General features: G+C 50.1%; 1 protein-coding gene across 1 annotated transcript in view; it reads right to left on the reverse strand.

Annotated features, from left to right (window-relative positions):
- Ptprm (protein tyrosine phosphatase receptor type M) overlaps positions 1 to 21213 on the reverse strand; it is a 449915-nt gene that overhangs the window by 12942 nt on the left and 415760 nt on the right. The window contains exons 22-29 of the mRNA XM_051190901.1: positions 14530 to 14646; positions 10009 to 10163; positions 9642 to 9777; positions 7851 to 8000; positions 6812 to 6985; positions 5790 to 5921; positions 3357 to 3482; positions 2006 to 2169 (exon numbers count right to left, since the gene is read on the reverse strand). Coding sequence (XP_051046858.1) covers positions 2006 to 2169; positions 3357 to 3482; positions 5790 to 5921; positions 6812 to 6985; positions 7851 to 8000; positions 9642 to 9777; positions 10009 to 10163; positions 14530 to 14646 — 1154 coding nt within the window. The remainder of the gene's footprint in view (positions 1 to 2005; positions 2170 to 3356; positions 3483 to 5789; positions 5922 to 6811; positions 6986 to 7850; positions 8001 to 9641; positions 9778 to 10008; positions 10164 to 14529; positions 14647 to 21213) is intronic.

Consider the following 21213-nt stretch of genomic DNA (forward strand, 5'->3'; position numbering starts at 1 on the left):
CCGCTGAGGTCTACAATATTATCCTTCTTGTAGATTTGCACCTGTATCCACACCCTACAAATCCAACTCTGTATTTCCTAAAAGGGTTAAAGAACATACAGCGAGTGCCTCTCTCTCTCATTTTGTATTATCATTTTGGCAGGTTACTGGGAGATTGCTGCCTTGGCTGAAAAAACAGAGGCCTTCTGTGATTTGATGAGCTCAGAACGGCGAACCTCTCATCTTATCGAAATAAGAAGGGGATGGAGCAGATACTTCCCAAGCACCGAGTCTGTGGGCAGGGTTGGAGGTGAGGACCCTCCTCTACCTAAGACAGGAGAGGGCGACTAAAGATGCAGGGCAGGTCGGAGTAGGTTCCTGAGACGCTTTCCAAGGGAATCCTGTTCGCTGTAGCATGAAGAGGCTCTGAGGAGAATCCAGGGGTTCCACCACATGAGGTAAGGGGCAGGGAGCCTGGATGAAGCTGGACCCATACCCAGTTGCCACCGACATGTGGACGTTCATGATCCTCCATTTGGGAGTGATCTTGCCATGCTTCTGACAACATATGCTCCTACTTTGAACTCCCACAAACCCTCTGAGCATCTTCCTCGACCGACCGCCGTGCCTTTTACTCGCCTGCCCCACGGAGGCAGCTGGATGATTAGCGGCTCATCGCTGCCAATGAGGACGGGTGGGAGAAAGAGCCCCAGGAAGGAAGGCATTTTCTCCACAGTGGCTCTTAGCGTCGGCAGCGCGTGGAAATCATCCAGGGGTTCTCAGTGGCGCAGATGCCTGGCTTCCACGCTGAGATTGGGACTTAATTGGTGTCAGTGTGGCCTGGGGGCGATACGGCAGCTCCCCTAATGATCGCCAACGCACAGGTCCGACTGGGAAGTAGCTGGCCAAGGATGTTTACATTTTAGAGCCTGCTGTAACTGTTGACCTAGAGGACACTGGTTCTGTGCTTGTCAATTTTCCGTCCCTGTATCAAATGCTGGGATAGACAGCCCATCTGGAGGCGATGGCTCGTTTGTCCCACGGTTGTGGAGTTCCCACTCCGTGACTGGATGGCTCTAATGGTTTGGGGCTACACTGAAGCAGCCCACCGCTGGGCTAGGGTATGTGGCAAGGGAAGGCTGCTTACCTCATGGCCACAGACAGACAAGAAGGAAGAGCCCAGAGTCCCACAGTTTCACGTGTGGCACGTCTCCAATGGCCTAAAGACCTATAGGCCTATACTGTTTCCTCATAGTACTAAGACCAAGCCCTCACCACGGAAGTCTTCATGGGATATTCCAGACCAGAACTAGGGCAGACCCTAAGTTATAGAAAACATCTCCTGAAATGACCCAGCTTTGGCCATCTGGGAGGGATCTTTCTTCAAGTTACCAGTAGTTTAACAGCCAGCTGGGAGTTGCCTCTGAAGCCATCCCTGTGATTTCCTCTCCTCCGGGGTAGGGGTTGGTCTCACTTACAGGGCAGAAGTATTTTTTGATCACGTGATAGACCACCTGTAATTTGAGTGTGCTCTCCAAGCTCCTGTGTTGGGAACTTAGACATCGATGACACTGGGAGCTGAGGCCCGTGGGAGGTTCTCTGGGTCAGACAAAGGGTCCCATTGGTGGCATTGCTGGTGGCTTTATGAAGAGGATGACGACCTGTGCTAGCACACTTGTTCTGGCTTGCCGGGTGATGTCCTCTGCTGTGTTATGACCCTCATCAGATGCCAGGACTGGACTCTTGGGTTTATCAGCTTCCAAAACGGGCAAACTAAACCAAACTCGGTGGTTTATAAACCTCTTGGCCTTCTATATCTTGCTAGAGAAACAGAAGGCAGGCTAAGACACCCAAGTACGTAACTGTTCGTTCAGTAAGAACGCTGGCCACCCCTCTGGGCCGGAGTTCCTTGTCTCTGCTGTGTTTACGGTGATACATATCTATATCGGGATAGCGGGAGGAGGGAGAGCAGAGTGGGTGGGCGGGGCCTGGCCCCTCTGAGAGAGAAACTCTGTGGAATACTCACAAGCAGTGCACGACCGTGCGGCCTTCCCCGCCATTGTATTCCTCTTGCCACTTGTCCACTTGGCGGATGAGCTTCAGGAAGGAGCGCTTGGACACGGGCGTGTCCCTGTACATCGGCCAGCCCAGGAACTGGAACTGCTGAACCATCCGATGTCCGTCCTGGGGCTGTAGAGGGTGAGGCTCCAGTCAGACAGCATCACCTACCTGTCCCACTGGATTCCGGGGCCCGGTTCCTCCCACCTCATCTTCCCATCAGAGGAAGGCGTTATTCAGGAGCCTCAAGCCAGCACATGACAGAGGGTAATCCTGCAGGCCTGGAGAATTACGACTTTAACCTCTGGTGCTAATAAAGACCCAGGTGTTTTAAATGACCGGCCAGAGATAAACAGCAGTGGACTGGGATGCTTACCGTTTTTGTAAGCGGCTCCAGCTTCAGGGTCTAGCAGTCTTCCTACTGTTTACTCTCTCCACGTGTCACCACCCCGCCCTCCCACTGACATTTGTCACCTGGCCCTTCTGTCCCTCGAGTGATCGACCCCAAGGCCATCACAGTCACAGCTGTGAATCCTTTGGCGGAGCAGCTCTTCTGAAATGGATTCTCCTTTGCTTGCAAGCAAGAGTGTACTAGAGGGCCCGTCCATCAGCCTGCTGCTCCCCAGCTCCCCGCTCCCCCCGGCAGAGCCTCTGTGTGGCCATTTCAGCCTGAGAGCGGCCTTCCTAGAGTGTCTGCTCACATGGAATGCCTGTGGGGACGGAGGGCTGGGCACCCCTGGGGCATGACCTCACAGGTTGTGTGCCACTGCCTAGCACCATAATCCTCGCTGTTATGCCTTTTATTTGTCATCTGATGAAGAATCTTGGTTTTAGTCAGGACTCTCAGTGCGCGCGTGTGTGTGCGTGTGTGTGCGTGTGTGTGCGTGGGCGTGTGTGTGTGTGACTTTAGCAAGCATCCTCCCCTCCAGTAAGTTGACCACCACATCTGACGGGGTTCTTCAGCCTCCATCATGCCCCAGTGATGCCAACTCTCTCTGGCCCATCTTCAGCAAGAACCCCCTTGTCCTGATTTTCCATCTGCCCACCCCTCTCTCTTCTAGGCTAGACTCTCTCTCTCCCACTCCCCTTGCTGGATTCAGGTAGCATTGGCCACACTGGTCCCCGTCTACGGCACCAAACAAAGTCTGTCTTACTGTGCCTTAACGTTTTAGTAACTCTTTAGCAACCTTGCCATTAGTGCAAAGATCCCATCAGGCCAGGGATCTGTTTTGTTGACGCCTGATACGGCGCAGGCGTGCCAACACTCAGTAAGACAATAAGGACACCCCAGTTCAAGCACGGTGGGCCCCCGCTCTTACTCTGGAGGCATTGTAAATCCTGAAGATCCTGCTGATGATGTCTTCCTCTAAGTCCGCAGACACAAATTCCACCTGGATGGGGCCATGTCTGTGCACTCCATTTTCTGGCCAGTACTGCGGGCACAGCTGAGCACAAAAAAAAAAAAAAAAACCCAGAAAGACAAGTGTAGTTACTGGATGAGGGCAGCATCAACGTGACTCTTCAGAGTTCAGTTCCTCCTAGTGGCCCTGTCTTCAGCTATAACCCTCCTCACCTCCGTCTGCTTCCTCAAAAGGCACGGTAAGATTCAGAGCCGGCCACCCGGCGGGGCCGTGTCTGAGTTGTTTTAAGCAAATTGATGTTCCACAAAAGCAGGTCCATGGGCTGAAATTTTCTTTCTTGATGACTTTTACATTTGAAATGGTCTGAAATGCCACCGTCACGTGTTGCAAAGGTTGATTTATATATTCAAGATTGCAAGGTAAATTCTCAGTTGACAGGGAGTCAACTGAAATAGCAGCCTGTCTTTTCCCTCTTTATCCATGATAAATCTTTAGTCCATGGTAAAGATTAAGGGAGAAAGTAGGGTAACCACGACTACTCTTTATATTAGCTAGGTCTGTTGGATTTAGAAACTGATTAATTTATTTTTAAATAATGCTTCCAGGGGGAATTTTTCCCCCTTCCTCATCAGCACTTCCCGGCGACAAGTTATTAGACTACCTTGTCAAACTATAGCGTACGGAGGGTTATTTCCGTTTTGATGCCGCAGGGGTGCCCGCTGTTAAGATTAATGGGCTGAGATGGCAATAAACGCTATAGCAAACACATCTGAATGGTTCTGCCCATTTCTCTGTGGACAGGGCTGGCTTTGCTCTCTTGCTTATTTTCTAACTTCAAGCGCCTGATCAAACGCTTGCCATTTACACCACAGAAATATGAAAGGCCCAGACTGGCATCTAGCTCTTGGCACACTGTGTCCTACATTCTGCCCAAGGAAACCATGTAGAAAATGGCTTAAATGGTGCATAACACATCCATGAACTGGCCCGATAAATACTTAAAGTAGTCTCATGACAGTCTCGAAAGGCCTCTAAGTTCCAATGCTCAGTTTAGCGTTTGCTAAGAGACAGAGTCCCGGGAGCTCCCCCTACCCCCCCTTACCCTCATCCCCGGAAATCATCTCTGTCTGCTGAATAGGATGGGAGTCTTTTTGTCTCTCCGACTGCCAGTCAGCCAAGGCTTGCTTGGGTGGAGTCCAGACAGTTTGGGTTTGGAATGTGGCGTCAGCTTTCGGATGCTGTGATCACAGATCCCACTAGTCTTGCTGGCTGATAGGTGACCCACCTGCACCTTCTTCACGTTAGGGACAAGGCAGACTGACTGTACACAGGGAACACATACTGGACCCCTTGCCTGGCTCTTACATTCACGAAGTCTAACTCTTGCCTAGAAGTTAGAGCGACCGTGCTCGGTTCCATTGAATTGGGCTGGCTTTCGTAAACAGAGACAAGCTGTTCTGAGAGCAGGGAGGTTTCTAAACACGGAAGCCAAGCCAAAAGGAGTGGACAGGGGCAAGGGCTGTCAGTGTTATTCGACCAGTTAGCTTCTGAGCGAGAGCCTTAACTGTCCACTGCAGGGTGTGTGGTCACCAGAGAAACCCTAGCGGCACGCGGGACCTTAACGGCAACAGAATGTATTCTGGGAAAGAAAACGTCTTGTCCTGTTTAGATGCTGAAACCCTCTGCAGGAGCCCCCAACAGCACTCCAGCCCTTTTTAAAAATAAAATTTCTATATTGGATAGGAAGTTAGTTCATCCCCAAACAAGTTTGTTCTCAGTCCACATCACGCTCCAAGTTTCCCCAGTGGCCTCTGTCGAGGAGAATAGACTCTGCTCCCAAAGGGCCTTGGTGAGAAGCCTCGTCTGACAGCTCCCTCCGAGAAGACTCGCCACCCTCATCACCCCGCTGCGTGCTCTGGGCTTCTACCCAGTGCCGGTTTTGTTACTGTCTTCACAAAGAGTTGACAAAGTGCAATGCCCTTCTCTAAGCCTGCTTGCCTGCCGGCACTGCCCTCCCATCCATATGCCGCTCTCGCAGTTCCACGAGGCACAGACGCCCACGCAGGGGATCGAGGCCCGGCTTCCGTCCCCACTGGTTGGCTTGCTCTCTGTCTCTCATTCTGTGTTTCCCAGTTCAGCCTGGACTCTGTGTCCCCGAAGCTCACCAGTGGGAATTCTGTTTGTTCGTTTCTGCCTTTGCTCTCCCCCTCCCCCCCCCCCCCCGCACCTTCACCTGCAGTCTGTCTGTCTGTCTGTCTGCTATCTTCTGTTGTGTCTATATCTCGCTTTGTTACCCCTGTGTTTCGTATCCTTCAACAAGCCTCCAATCTGGCTGTGGGGCTTGCCCATCTCATTCGACAAAGCACAGCCACACTAGGACCCTGTGCTCACCTGGGCCGGATCCACGTCGTTGAGCATAACCACCGACGTGCAGTGGTAATCCAAGACCAGTCGCCAGAAGTCTTTGACAGTGTTTGGCAAAGGATGCTGGGTGACGATGAATGCCGAAGGCTGTTTATAGCTCTGCGAACAGAAACAAAAGAGATGCAGACGTACTCGGCGCAACAGAGTCCGTTTGTGCACATGGAGGCGGGTGGCACTAAACCCTGAACGTATTTAGTGATTGCTGAATTCTGTCGTCCATGCCAAAACGAACAGAAGTTTTTCTGTGAAATTATTATGAAACATTTCATTTCTTACCTTTTTTTAAAATATTTCTGACATGCGATATTGGCATTCCATATCAATAATTTTAGTGGAGAAAGTTTCAGTTTACTTTAAAAACTTAAGTACAATGAAAGTAATTCTGTTTTTTTTTTTTTCCTAAAACTTGTTTGCTTGTCGTTTATCTGGGTGACGGTATTACTTATGCCTTCTGTAAAAGATGCATGGGTTTTTGTCGGCTCTGTGAGCTTCATAGGAGCTTAAGCCTCTGTTACGGCATCACACCAACAGAATTAAAACTTACACATTAGTCCTGAAAATAGCCATTTTACTCGCTTCTCAGCTGAATGGCAAGAAGTGCGTAGACTGGGCTGGGGTGGGGGCGAGGAGTTGTGTTTCCTTCCCATGTTAATTATGCCTGAGTTAGGAAGAAGGGGACTAAGCAATGCAGTCAGCTGTCAGTCACCCTTTGTTCTCGCCCTCTGGCCATCAGGGGAAATGCCTGACAGCGTAGCTTCCCCTGGGTTTCGCTTCTGAGTGCGCTGGACAGGTGGTGTGTGAGCCGGAACCTCTGCCTCACAGGAACCCACACATGGAACGCTAGATCTGCCTTTGTTGTTGCTGGAAAGAACAGCTGGCCTCTTAAAGGGCCATATAGAGAAGGCAAGCATCCCCAGTGTTCTTGGGTGGGGCTCTGCCTCAAGGACACGCCTTTTACGTTCCCTTCCCACGGACCCCAAGTGACTTACGTCCATCAGGGCTGCGTTGATGTAGTTGCTGCTCTCTCCATCGATGGTGATGAGGAAGGGCAGGCAGCGGTCTGGAGGCAGGATGTCCATGCAGCGGTTTTTCTCATGGTTCCGGGGCAGGAGTGCGATGCTGCAATCCTCCACTCGCAGGGTGGGGGTCACCATGTTGAGAGTCTGCAGGGTCAGTGGGAGGGGTGGGACCTCCAGTTCCAGCCAGGTCACCATGGGTGGCTTGGCTCATTTCACACTCGCATGCGACTTGACAGTATGTATGAGCACATGTATGAAAACTCTGCATTGTACCTCATAAACACGGGCAGTTGAGAAACTCCTGAGGAGGTGGGGGTTGATGAAATGTCCCGGGAAGGCTCCGCGGGCAAACGGATTCCTTTAAAAAGGCGTGCGAGCTAGAGGGCAGCTTTGTCTCACGCTCAGCTGACTACTATAAGGTGGACCGCCCCCCACACCTTGAATTCCACCAGCTCCATCTATCATCCCCTCTTGCGATTTGTGTGCACACAATGTGCCGGTCAGCCGGAGGGGACAGAGGCAAAGGGCCTTGCAGATCCATAGCTGACAACACCATCCTCTCTAACTAGAGCAGGGTAACTGAAAATCTGGGAGGCAAGAAGCTGGGAGAGGATTGGCCTGGAGTTAGATAACCCTGGGCTTGACCTTGACCTAGGCACACGGAGAATGCTTAAGGGCCATATCCGTGGGTGGGCTGCACCCATGGGTTCGCACCAGGTGTTCAGGATCTTGGAACCGGTTGATGGCTACTTGAAATGCAAATGGCTCTGCTAGACTAATGACCTGAAGCCAAGTAATTCTGGCCTAGGGGGTGTGAGGGGGGGTGGTGTTGGTTGGGCCTGGTGCTACCACAGACTTCTAGAAATTGTAGCATAGGGCAACTGTTAAACACCCTATCTATCATTCAGCCCCCCCCCCCCCACACCACTAGTCCTGAAGGTGAGAATCTCCCTACAGAGAAACATCACAGCCCACCAGTCCCTCCCGCCTGGACCACCTCCCCCCTTACCCGGAATTCCTCTTTAATTTGGCTTGAGTTTGTCTGTGGGTCCAGTTTGTTCATGTCGTAATACAGAGACCTGATCTGGGAGGCAGGGACGGAGGTGTCTCCACAGAGACAGGCTTCCAGGATGGCGTCATGGATAAACACATACTGTTCCTGCGGAAGCAGACGAGACGGACTCGGTTAGTGACGGAGAACCCAGAGCGCTAGGGACGGAGCAGGGGTAGTGTGCTGTCAGCCCTGTTTCCTCAAGGTGATGGGGGCAGTGCACCCACCACACAGAAACAAATGTCCTCTCCAATTCTGACCCTGGGCGTTCGGAACTCAGCATATCTCAGATGAGGGCTGAGCATGATTTGACTGATGTTGGAAGAATTTTCCCAATCAAGCTCACACTATAAACAATGGTCCAGGGAAGCTTTGCTCTGAAGATGGCCACAGCTGCTAAGAATGACGTATTCTGAACCATTAATTAATGGTTCTGAGAATTACCAAAGCTCTAAGAAGTCCAGGACACGGCTCCTTTACACGTGTGTAGTCTGCGGTTGAAGGACGGGCTCGCTAGAACTGGGGTTGAGCTCTGATAGAGAGCTCGCCTCACATGACCAAGCCCCTGGATTTGGCCCTCATTGCTGCACTGATGCACAAGTGTAAAAATGATTTCTCCAATTGTGACTTGGCTGAGACTTCCCCTAGAATTAATTTTCGCCATCTTTACTATTGATCTTCAATTGTATGAAATGTGGAAGGCTTTCTTCTATCATTAATTTCTACAACACGCTAGAAAGGGAAGATAAAATGAGAAGACGGGAATTTCAATGCTTCACCAACTGCTAAGGCATGTTAAATACAAAAAGCTGATCATTTCAACTGTGCCCCCAGTGTAAAGAAAGATAAACAGGAGGTGGCACTTTGGCCTCCTGGAATTCTTGTTAACAGTTCCCAGGGGGTGCGTAAACTTTCACATATCACCTAAACTCATGGGATACTCATTTATTCTTCATTCTACTTCAGGAGTGGTCCTCCAGGGTCCTAGGTCCTAGGTCCAGGATGTAAGTTTTAGAAATGTAGCTTCTCGACAGACCTTGTATTCCAACTTTAAGAGTTACAAATCAGTACAGAGTCCTCCCACAAACTGAGCAAAGTCCCACGGCGTCAGGGACAGGGAGAACTTTTTAGGGCTGGGGGCTGGCATTCGTCTCGTGTCCAGAGGAGAACAGAACCTACGGAGTGGATTGCCCTGAAGCCACCTGGAAGATGCCCAGCTATTCTCAGGAGCTGTCTTGCTCTGCTTCTCAGCTAGTTTACAAGGCAGACTGAACACCAGCGGTGCAGGGAACCTTGAATGTTAATGTAGAGGCTCTTCCGAGTCCCTTGGCACGGACAGCTGTGAGAATTTAGGTTGATGGCTATGGATTCCAGTACCTGGAAAAGTCTTGGTTACTGGAGTCTGTAACTTGAAAAGTCTCTTCTTTGTTTTTGAAAGAACAGATAAAAGGATGGAAGGAGGGAGGAGGCGGGGGAGGGAGGGGGCGGGGGAGGGAGGGGGCGGGGGAGGGAGGAGGCAGGGGGGAGGGAAGAGGCGGGGAAGGGAGGAGGCGGGGGAGGGAGGAGGCGGGGGAGGGAGGAGGCGGGGGGGGGGGGAGGGAGGAGGCGGAGGAATGGGGACTTGGCAGGTACAGAGCTCTTGTCCTGCGGTATTTGGTAGAAACAGTCTACAGGCTTCTTTAGCACACATTGTGGGTGTGCAGGGCAGCGGTGGGGACTGAGCCAGGGGACGAGGGGCAGCTGCAGTACCTCTGTCTGCACCATGTTGACTCTCCTGGACCGGAGCTCCCTGACACAGTTGTAGATGTCCACGACGCCTTCCCTTTCTGCCATGTCCAGCATGATGTCGATGACTATGAAGCAACCGGTCCTTCCCGCACCAGCGCTGGATGGAGAGAGGACCGTCGGTCAGAACAGGGCGAGCCCACCACGAGGCTGCTACTTCTTCAATCGCTAGCCACCGAAAGGCGTGTGCTTTGGTCATCAGGCGCATTTAAAGTGCGGCACAGCCATGGACTTTATCTGGTTTATCCAGAGAAACCAGAACATTGCCCTCACCCAGGGAAACCCCGTACCCATGACGGGTTCGCGGCGCATTCGTGAGGGCTCTGCTTACCTGCAGTGTACTACCAGTGGGCCTGCGTTAGGTGGGCTCTTGGATTTGACCTGGCGGACAAATCCCAGCAGACCAGTGGCGTGGTAGGGGACCCCATGATCCGGCCAGCCCGTGAAGTGAAACTGTCTGATCTCGCGGATTTCATGGATGCCTCTCTGTGGTCCGCGGTCAGCCACAACAGGGAGGGAACACAGGAAGAAGAGTAGTTAGCAGGGACACAGATCCCACCTAAGCAGGCCTAGGGAACGGGGCCCGGGAGGAAGGCCATGTCTAACAGATTGGAAGGCTTATGACATTGAGCTGTTTGTAGCTGGGAGGCCAGAGGTGATGTTTGGGGCCATGCTAATTTACACGCGCCATTCATTCCTGGAGACCAATGGGTCTGTTTGGTCCTTCAAACATCTCTTCTTACAAAGCAGACTATGTGGAAAGCTGTTCTCTAGCCACTGCTGGAATGTTAAGACCCCTGTCCTGGCTCAGGGTCCCCTCATGGAGGACACACACTGTCAGGGTTTAGAAATGAGAATTCCTTTCCAGACAGACAGACAGACAGACAGACGGACCAGCATATCTGCTTCCATCTGTGGCTCAGGTGGGTTTCTCTCTTTATTTCAAGCAAATGTGTAGCCTATTCTCCCAAACCCCAGCAATTCTGAGGCTATAAATACTAAGTTAGTTAAGAGCTATAGAAGCCAGAGCTACAGAAGCAGGAAGGTGCCTCGTCCTTTCTCAAGTGGCCATTTCCTCTGCGGAAGCGGGTGAGTCAGGAAACATGGGGGTCTAGAAGAGTTCTGACTGGAACCCTCCACTGGACGGACCAGGGGAGCGAAGAAAATGGGCACTGCCTGATCCCAGACTGACAGCAATGGCACAGGGGATACCATTGGGGGAGACATCATGCTTATTTTGGCTTTCAATTTGCTCTTCTTAATTAATTAATAAATTAATTATTATTATTTTTTTACAAAGATTTATTTTTACGTGTGAAGTGTTCTGCCTGAAGGCGTGAGTACATTACATGCCTGCCTGGTGTACACAGAGGTCAGGACAGGACACTGGATCTCCTGGAAGCAGAGCTAGGGACCGCCGTAAGTCACCAGGCAGTATAATATCTGCATGTGTATGCAGCGTGCAGAAAGACAGACAGACACACAGACACACACACGCATGCGCGGAAATATTTTCCTCGACTGCTCTCTCCATCTTCTCTTTTGAGACAGGGTTTCTCACTGACCCTGGCCCTCAAGGGTTCGTTTTCTTTGGATGGACAATGAGCTCCCAGGGTCTGCCTGTCTCTGTTCCCTCAGCACTGAGCTCACAGGCACACACACTTTGATGTGGACGCTGGGGGACTGAACTCAGGCCATCTTGCTGTCATGGCAAGCCCCCTTACCCAATGAGCCGTCTCCTTACCCCAAAGGCTGTTTGGAAAACAAAAACTTACTTTGAACACCAGGGTTGCAGAAGTAAATCTGGGATCCACTGCCTCTACTGCCTCCCCACACTTTGCTTTGATTGCATTATATCTTACAGACGAGCATGCCTGAACCTTACCGGATTCTCTGTGAATCATTTGCAAATGCTTAGTGAATGAAGAATAAACTCTGTGTATTATGGGCTGGGACAGAGTGGGAGATGTGAGCCCATACGTTTAAAATAAGGCTCATTTGCTATTTGCTGTCAATGTGTTAATGTATCTTTCATGTAATGATGCACCCAATGCCAAAGGTCTATTTTCTTTGAGAATCCCATTGTTTAGTAGAGTTTGAAAGAAGCAAGCATACAAGGACTCAGTGCAAATGAACCATGCAGGATCCTGGATCCCAGGATAACGGTACTAGGCAGTTAAAAGCCAAATTTCCTCACCATTGAAAAATGGTAACATTTGGCCATCTCCAAAGACCCCATCAGGAGACAGTCAAGTAGCCATCCCCCTTCCAACCCTTAGAGAGTTCCCTCCCGTGGAATGATACACAATGATTTGGCCACAGGTGGTCTTAATCTGATGTCAGGCATCCCGAGCCAGGTCAGCTTTGGCAATAAATGCTCATGTCCTCAAAGGGATAGGGAATGAGATTTTTCTATACTCAATTTCAGCCCCAGAGTGACATATATCATGAGATGGGCTCCCAACTCATGTCCTTATGACTCGTTTTCACAGAAAGGTACACGTTAGCTTCAAGAATCCAGAAAACCTGTTCCCACAACCAAGTTCTACTTCTACTGTGGTCATGACCGTCAGGATTAGCAAAGGAAATTGCTTCTGATACAACACTCCTCCTTGTATACGAACAACCAATTCTCCTTGGGAAACACATAGCCTAAGTATTTTCCAGCTGCATCCTAATTACATTATTTCTTCAGTTTTCACTGGAAATGCATTGGTGCTGTATGAAAGAGTGTAAATCGTTTAATGTTTCCATTCAGTATAATGGGAAGGGAGCCTGCACATTAGACCATTGTGCTTATCCCAGAGTGGGTTTACTTTATGTCTGTGGAATGACGGGCTGAATAGGGAAGGGTGTGTCCGTCTTTAAGGCCGGGCATCTTATTCCTCTTGCGTTCTCTAAGTCTCAGGGTGTCTCTTAGGCACAGAGGATACGGTTGTCATTTCCAGCTCCCATTCTGTCAAAGCAGACAAGGTCTGGGTCCATGGGGACCTCATAGCCGCCTGTCTGACATGACGGGTATCGTATGTTACACAAAATGATGAGCTATGTGGACGGGGTCTCCAGCCTGGGGCTACCTGGTAACTTTGGCATAGAGTCCAAATCAATCTATTTTTCACGGTTAGGTCTCTTGTTACATCCTGCTCTCAAAATAGAATTATGGAAACCCTGGATCCCATATCTAACTTCTTCCTTTCCTTCGCTTTTAATGACAGTTCCAAAGTCCAAGGAGTGTTCTCCAAGAGTTAAAGGATCATGTTTTCTTGAAGACTCCATGCACCAGGTCTGAAAAGCAGCAACACCGCATTTTGATTGTCCCAATGGTTTCCCAGCCCTCACCCCCACCCCCATCTGAGGGACATGCCTTTGCAGCTAGGATTTAGCAGAGACACCGAAAGGTTAAAAACAGAGCAAAGAAACAAACCAACCCCCACTTTAGCATCCAGGATGCATTTTCAGCTTGTTAGAGAGCAGCTGACTGTTGTTCAAAGAACTTCGTGTTTAAGCAGGGGCTTAAGAAAAAAGTACCCAGGTTCTTTTATTGCTGCTTTAATGCAGTTATTCATGAGTGCTGCTGCCAAGGGCTGTGCAAAAACCTCACAAGTGCTTTCCTAGCAGTCTTATCCGAGAAGGAAAAACAGCGACATCAAAGTGTGAGGCTCAGAACTCGAAGAATTGAGTCCCCCAGAACCCACATTGTTTGAAGCCTCCCTCTTCCTTATTATTATTATTGTTATAAAGGACAGGTTATAGGAAAAAAAAAGAAACTAAATAGTATGGGAAACAGATTAAAATAAACTAAAGCCTTCTCAGCTTTGTGAGACTGTCACAAATTTGGACTTTCATTCTGGGAAAGACAGCTCCAGTCATCAGTATGAACCAGACAATAAGCAGATCATGCTTTTTTTCCCCAGAGACCCCCTGGTTATTCTAAAGAGTGTACTTAGATGCAGGGACAAGGCAGAATCGAGGGGGAGGGCCAGGGGCCAAGTGGCCAGCAGTCTGGCATCACTCAGGCCTCCAAGGGGTCTGCTACACTCGACGAGAAAGCAGAGGAAATTTCCGACGCACTGACACGCGGCTGTGCAGGGCTGAGGCCTGGGGACCAGGAAAGCCTGAAGGCCTCTGTGGGCAGAATGTCCCTCAGTCACGTCACCTCCACCTTCCCCACAGCGTACCTGTGGCACTTCTCTGGATGGACTGCAGTTTGCTTCACCTCCGGCCCCTCCCTACGTCGGCAGAAAGAGGGGAATAAGGAGATTCCCTGTTACGCCCTACAGCAGCGCTTTCCAGAGAAGCAGCCCTAGCCATGCGAGTGTGGGATGAGGTGGGACACCTCCCAGGGCAGAGCCCCCAGTGTGAGTGGCGATGAGGAGGGTACTGGCTCATGCCAGACTGCTGTCATTGACGGGGTCCCTCATGTGGGCTTGGGAGTCTGGGCCTGAGAAAGCCTGAAGGGCTCAGGTAGTCAGTCACTCCAGGAGCACTTATGACAGCTCAGCCCTGGGGAACCCAAGCCCGCATTCCACGCAGGGGAGACTCATCACACCGCTGCGCATTCATCCGGGTTCAATAAACTTTGACTTATGAATCGAGAGAGAGAGAGCGCGAGCGAGAGAGAGAGAGAGAGAGAGAGAGAGAGAGAGAGAGAGAGAGAGAGAGAGAGAGAGAGGAGGCAGACAAGGGCCAGCCAGGTTAAAGTGAAAAATACCGTGGTCCGCATTATTTGTGTTTGGTCGCAAATTACAGACTGCTGTGAAATGGGAATGGTTGGCGTCAGGGATGCCGTTTTGAGAAACGATGGAGCCTACCTGCATCCCCGTCTGCAGCTCGCTCCGGCTTTCCCACTCACCTTTTCCACGGCAAACGTTCTTATCACGTATTCGGCCAGCAGCTCTGTGTCTATTAGAGTCACTTTAATGTCCTTGTAGATCTCAGTGTCGTCTGGCCAGTATTTGCAGCACTTCACCTTCGAGAAACACAAAGGGGAGGACAGGGTTAGGTTTGCATTTAGTTCCTGCGGAGAAGGCGGTCATACTATGATGCACAGGTTAAACCTGCACATACGGGTCAGCTGCACATCCCGAGCCAAGCTTGTTACTGTTTTTAGTGACACCCTACTCCCCTCCCTCGTCTCCTCGGGTCCCAAACTGAAGTCACGGGGAAGACTGAAATTTAGGGAAGTGGCCTAAAGTTAACAAAACGTAGCCATTATCCCGTTATAGTAAGCATTCGCTTCCCATCTTTGCGACTCAGGAAACAGCCTGGAAAAATAAACCGCAAGAGGAAGCATGCATATTTTAGTCCCTTTGAAACTTACATTTCAGAAAGTGACCAAGGGTGTTTTTTTTTTTTTTTTTTTGGGGGGGGGAGATTGAGCAGAAAATCTGGTTCAGTACTGAAGAGAAGATAGCTTTGCCTGGAGAGGAAGGCAGCTTTGTAACTCATTCTACCTCAGACGCTCGCTCAGACTCTTGTCACTGTATTTTCAAAAGTCATTTCAGATTAGTGTAGGAAGTAGTGGGTGACACACCTCCATGGCGTGCATCTCTATGCTTGGTTCAAGTGCATCCCTCCTCCACATCCCCTCCCCGCCTTGGAGCCGGTTCCCTTTCTCCCTCTACCAGTTGGTGCCATTCTGATTTCTTATTACATGTATTCCATTATCCTCTCTACTTCCTGACACATTTACCATCTCCTCCTCCTGATTCCCTTTTAGTTCTCTCTCTCTCTCTCTCTCTCTCTCTCTCTCTCTCTCTCACACACACACACACACACACACGATTACAAATCTAAGTCCCACATATATGAGGAAACATGGAATTTGTCTTTCTGAGTCTGGCTCATTTCGCTTAACATGGCGATCCCCAGTTTGCGTCCAATTGCTTGCAAATGTAATGGCTTCGTTTTTCTTGGTGTCGACATGAGATTCCTTTGACATAATTTTTCTATCCTTTATATTTCCTCCGCCACATCTCAGTTTGGTCTACGGGGTCATCTGGTACAGATGCTGCATGGAGGCAACACCCCGAGGCCGCCTCCTATTGGAGCTGATGTGCAGCCTCCAGATGTTCCCCCACAGATGTTCCCCCATCTGGGTAGGGTGCAAGCAGCTTTAAAAACTGGCCACAGCTTGCATTTCCAATCCAATGTACGTCACTCCGATTTTCTATTTTATGTTCAAGGACATACATTTACCCTAATCCTCAGACAGACCCTGTGGTACAAAACCACCCCTTCTGATGGGAATGTTCTCCCATCCACTTCTTTCCAGGTGACCCTCCCTCCCCAATCCTTTCGTGCTTAGATCCCTCCCATCCCCAAGTCTCTTCTCCAGAGATGTGAACTCTTTGATTCCCAAAGGAGCTTATTTGGTACAAGGATGGGATCCTTCATACAGAACTTGGCCCCGGGCGTTACCGGCCAGCTGGCTGGCGGGAAAGGGGCTGTTTTGCTCACTGCTCAGGTCCCGTAGCACCTGGAGGTTACACCCTGTACGTGGTGAATACGCAGGGGTCACACAGAACTGTATTTCACGGAGGCAGACATAAGAGGAAATCTGCAGACAGGGAACATTTCCAGGAAGGGTTCTGGGCTGAGAAGACCCTTTCAGAATAGCAAACATTTGTGTCACATTAATGTCTGCAGTGGGGCTCGTGGCTGGCTAGGTCTCGAGCTGCCTCTAAACTCTTGAAACTTTCCACCAGACCATCCTTATCACACTTAGTTGATGACATATAAATCAGAGTCCCAGGCGAGTGAAGCACAGGGCAAAGATGGGTTTGATTTCATGCTGTTTTCAATCCCCGTTGGGAACCGCCCCGCCACCGCCTTGGCCTGGAAACGCTGTCTGCAACATTACTAAAGGGCGTATCGACGGCATCTCAGAAATATCCATCACGAATACCCAAGCGATATCTAAAATACCCCAGATTAAAAGAGACCTACAATTTCTCCCTTTCATGTGCAACGTTGGTCTGACAGGTGGTGTATATGTAGAGGGGTTTGCCTGGAGGGCGACCATACTTTCATTTATGGATGTCCTTAACAGAGGTGCTTGCACAGCTCACACCGGACTCTCCCTTCTGTGCTGAAGGCCTTGCTTTCATCTTTCTGTGTCTTTCGCAAGCGGAAGGCAGTGGGTAATGGAGTAACTCAATTAATACAACTTTTTGTTTTCTTGTGCAAAGGGTAAGAGAAAAAGTGTGTATGCATGCGCGTGTGCAAGCGGTGTAAGGCCATGCATTGTTTGGCCTTTTCTTCTCCTTTTCTTCTCTGCCTGGACACTTTTAACACGGGGCCTTCAATGCTTTGGGTTCAAGGAGCTGAAACTCTTGACTGAGGGTCCAGAGTTTCTCTTCTGGATAGTTCCCTTGTGCCTGTTCAGATTGCATCTGAACTCTGACCTACTTCTACTGTGCAGTTTTCTGCAGAGCTGCAACTCTGCAGGTCGGGATGTAGCAGGCAGGCAGCAGGAACCCCTATGTTAGACCATGTCCAGCTCATGCAGGGTAGCTCCCAAGTCAAGGGCTCCCATTGCAGCCACACTGGTGGTAAAGGTGTGGCTGCTCTCCAAGCAAAGGATGGTGGCCGCCTCTGATATGCACAGATGGAGCTGGCCCAGAGCCACTTGGAGGCTCCAATCTGGTGGCAATTAAGAAAACAGAAGCATGGAGGTACTTCCCTCTAGGAAGTGTCTAGGGCAACTCACATCTTGTACACCAGCACTTGTTGGGGGCGGGTCCGGAAAAGGCAGAGGGGCCATTTCGAATCTGGTCCTCGCCAGCTCATCTCCCAGAGTATCTTGAAATGGTTTGCCACATCTGTTTCAGCCTACTAAAAATCCATCTAAATTGAGTTCCTCTAAGTACCTTCTTTTTTAACTGCTTGGGCCCATGCCAAGTTATTAGTTTGCTTAAAGAGAAAGGAGCAGGAAGGAAAGCATGTTTCATTAGAGACGAAGACTGTACTCTGCAGCATGTGGGGCTTGGAGCCACCCCCTTAGCTCTGACTCCACACCCAGAGATGCTGAAGCCAAGGCTTTGGAGACACACCTGCTGGAGCGTGGGCTCCATCCACACAACTAGATGCTCCTCCATTTGATCCCACACCAAGCCAGCTGTCTCCTGCAGCCCGAGGGTACTTGTGCAGCATCGAGCAAGGCTCTGCCTCCCACACGTCTTCATCATGTGTGGCAGCAGCCGCCAGCCTGGGGATGAGGCCACTTTCGGGACCCTGTGATTACTTTGGTACCCTGCATACCGCTGTCTGCTCATGACGGTGGTGGGCTGCAGGAGAGACGCAGTCCCTACTCCCAAGGGGAGTTGGCTTTAAGATTCACTAACTCAAAACACAGGAAGGAGGGTAATGTCAGGATCTTGATCTGGAAGAAGTTTTTAAGGAGAGTAATTTTTAACTCATAGCCCATGATAATTCCATGCTTATTGAGGTCATAGCATCACTGTGTGTGCATGGCGGTAGGGCAGAGCCAGGGAGTATATCGTCTTGACCTTGAAAGCATCCTGACATGGCTACACTAAGAGTTCTAAACTCCAGCACATATCAGAACTCCTTGCGGCGATTCTCAACAAATCCTGAGGACCTTCGGTGACATCAAGACTTGGCAGAGTCTGGAAAGGGAGACAGGATGCTTGGGAACAGACGGGGAGAAGTCTTGAGCAGTACAACTGTGTGGTCTGTGATGCCGGAAGGAAAATGAAGGCAAGAGTCCACGCTGTTTTTATTCTTTTCTGCAATGGTGCTCCCCAGAAATAAGACGAAACAGGAGACAGGTTGCCATCCTAGTCTCCTACTGGAAGGCTTGGATGTACTTCCAAGGGGAATTAGGAAACAGTGTCTGTGTTCTTGGGAGGCATCTTGAAGCAAACAGCTGGAGTTGCACAGATAGTTTGCGTAAACCGTCATTTGCAAGGTCACTGCAGCTTCCATGCATAGGGCCGCCACTGGTTTGGGGGAGACATTCTCATAGCTGTACTCTCACATGGAGACTTAGGAAGGTGAGTGATTTGCAAGGGCTCAGGCTGGTCTCTATGCTCCCAGTTCCTTCTGGGAGGAAGGTAGGGCATGCTGCCTCACACTGATTCTGCAGGGTCCAGATCACCATCCATACTTTAAAAACACCTAACTTGAATCTGATTGACAGGCAGGAGCAAAAGGTTAAAGGGATCAGCATTTCAAAATTATCAAGAGCCAATGTTGTAGCCTAGGACATAGAGCTTGCAGGCTGTCCTGCTCATCACTGGGTAGCCCTAAAGTCAGTTACAAGCAGAACCGTGTCTAGGTCTCGCTGGGGTCCAGAGGAATGAACGATGGTTGTAACATTTTTGGAAAGGCACGCACAATTAGCAAATCTAACTCGAGGCAGATCACAGGGCAAGTTCAGTGATCAAAGCACATCCCTCGGGGTGGCGCTCTCTGGGTTAAAAGCCAAGCTCCATTTACTAGCTGCGATGTTTGGCAAGTTACGTAACCTCTTAGAGGTTCCATTCTCTTGTATCTGCAGGAGGACAGCGATAAAGGTTTTGCCACGAACGCTGTTTCTGTAAGGCGCTCAGCACAGCGTTGGTATAATTGAGTGTTTGTTAGACATTTCTGAATGGAACTGCAATGGAGGTGCAGGAGAGCGAGTGTTAATTCTAAAGGAGGGAATCCGCAGCTTCCCAGGGCTGACTACATCATTAGCGTGTCCGGCAAGAAAGGAGCCCTTTCTGTGGGAGGATGAGGAGGGGAAGGTGGTGCAGACAGACGATACCTCCAGGAAGCCCACGCAGTTTCAAGCCTTTGTTAGATGGGGCCCGGGAGGGTGGGGTCCTTATAAAGGCAAAGTCCTACTTCATGATCCCAGCCGCTTCTGATGGCCTTGGGGTAAAAAGCATGGATGCATGCATCCATTTCTGTAGTCCCAGTGTTTTAAAGTTGCCTGGGTCCTTTGCATGCATGCATGCATGTCATCGGCGGCCTGTCCTGAGGCATGCAACAGCCAAGCCAAAGCTCATAGGTGTACATGCAGCATCTCACCCCTCTGTAGATGGAATTCCAACCAAATCGCTGTCCTGCTCTTTCCTGTGCTTCTGTACAGCAACACCCAGTAAACAATCCACTGAAATCCTGGGATCCAACTCTCCTGTCTTCTGTACTCATGACTAATGCAACTAGGGTGTAGCTCCAATCTAGCAATGCTCCACGCGCTAAAACAACATCACTCCATACACCTCTGGTGATGTTGACATGTCTGTAATCCAGGGAAGGACTTATACAATCATTGTGTCAGGTAGAAGGAGTTGAGTGGGTTTTATAGCAATGGCATGTCTGGAAACCCAGTCTCAGAGAGATGGGGCTGTAGTTTATACCATCAACTGTTATCCCTGTGTGGTCTTACACACAGGGCAGATACTGCCAGATAAAAGTCCTAAGGTAATGGGTTCTCCTTGCCTTCTGAATTACTGCTTTAATTTTCTATAAAGAAGGAAACTAGAGATGCTATATTGTCTTGTCACTTATAGAAAGACCATGGAACTGCTCAACACATGATTCTGCCTCTCTCAGCCCATCCTCTTGGGAGGCGCTGGCTTGCTCATGTATTCACTTGGCTGGATAACTGTAAGCCTTAGGAGAAAAGCAGGGCTGGGCCTTAGAGGATTAAGTAAGTGGAGGTGGAAAGCGGAGAAGGGAGAAAGGATCCTGCCTTGGAGTGAGCGCACCATCAGCACCTGTCAGCAAACTGTTTAAGGATGGGCGTTGCATCCCTAAGTGTTCAACTCGGTGAGCAGGAGTTAGGGACCACTGTGGCTTGGTGACTTCCTGTATTCTGGGCAATGATGGTATCAAGAACGATAGCTTGTGTGAGCACATAGGAGTGGGCTGGGGTTGGTGATACTATCTCCTGGGCTGTGATACATTCGTTCCAGGAACATGCGTCCATCTGTTCTACGAACAGCCTTGCTAACCTCTCAGGCACGTTATAGTCACGGAGGTAGATGGCTGCGTACATGCATCTCTGAGACTGCAGGAGATGGAGGGGAAGAGGCAGAGCGAGCTGAGAGAGGACCTAGCTCAGGACAGTCAGAAGGGAGCGAACAGATAGAGTGTCAATGAGTCCATGCCTGGGACAGAGCTTGTCCGTGTTCAGCCTGCCCTTACCTGGGAGCCTGCTTGAGACCTGGGTAACAAAAACATGCATTATTCCGATGCCCAGATGCACTTCGATTTGGTAATACCGTGCCAGGGTGGCATCATGAGAGATGGCTGGTGGAACGGTGTCAGATGACGGCATGTCGGGAACCATCTCTCAAGTTCACTGGCGCTTGAGGGAAGACTTTTTTGTTTTTTAAAGGGACGTGCAGGGTTAGGTTGACTTGCTAGGGACTCAACCTAATCAGGTACGCTGGATACAGTTGTATGTCTGTCATGTCAAATACAGGGGCAGTGACCTTCACTCATATGCTTAAGGCTTCCATTTTATAAGCACACGTGTCTTTAAACGTGGGGTATTCCAATGAAGACGATGGCCATGGAA

This window comes from Phodopus roborovskii, unplaced genomic scaffold (genome assembly GCF_943737965.1).
Source record: "Phodopus roborovskii unplaced genomic scaffold, PHOROB, whole genome shotgun sequence".
NCBI classification, from domain to species: Eukaryota; Metazoa; Chordata; class Mammalia; order Rodentia; family Cricetidae; genus Phodopus; species Phodopus roborovskii.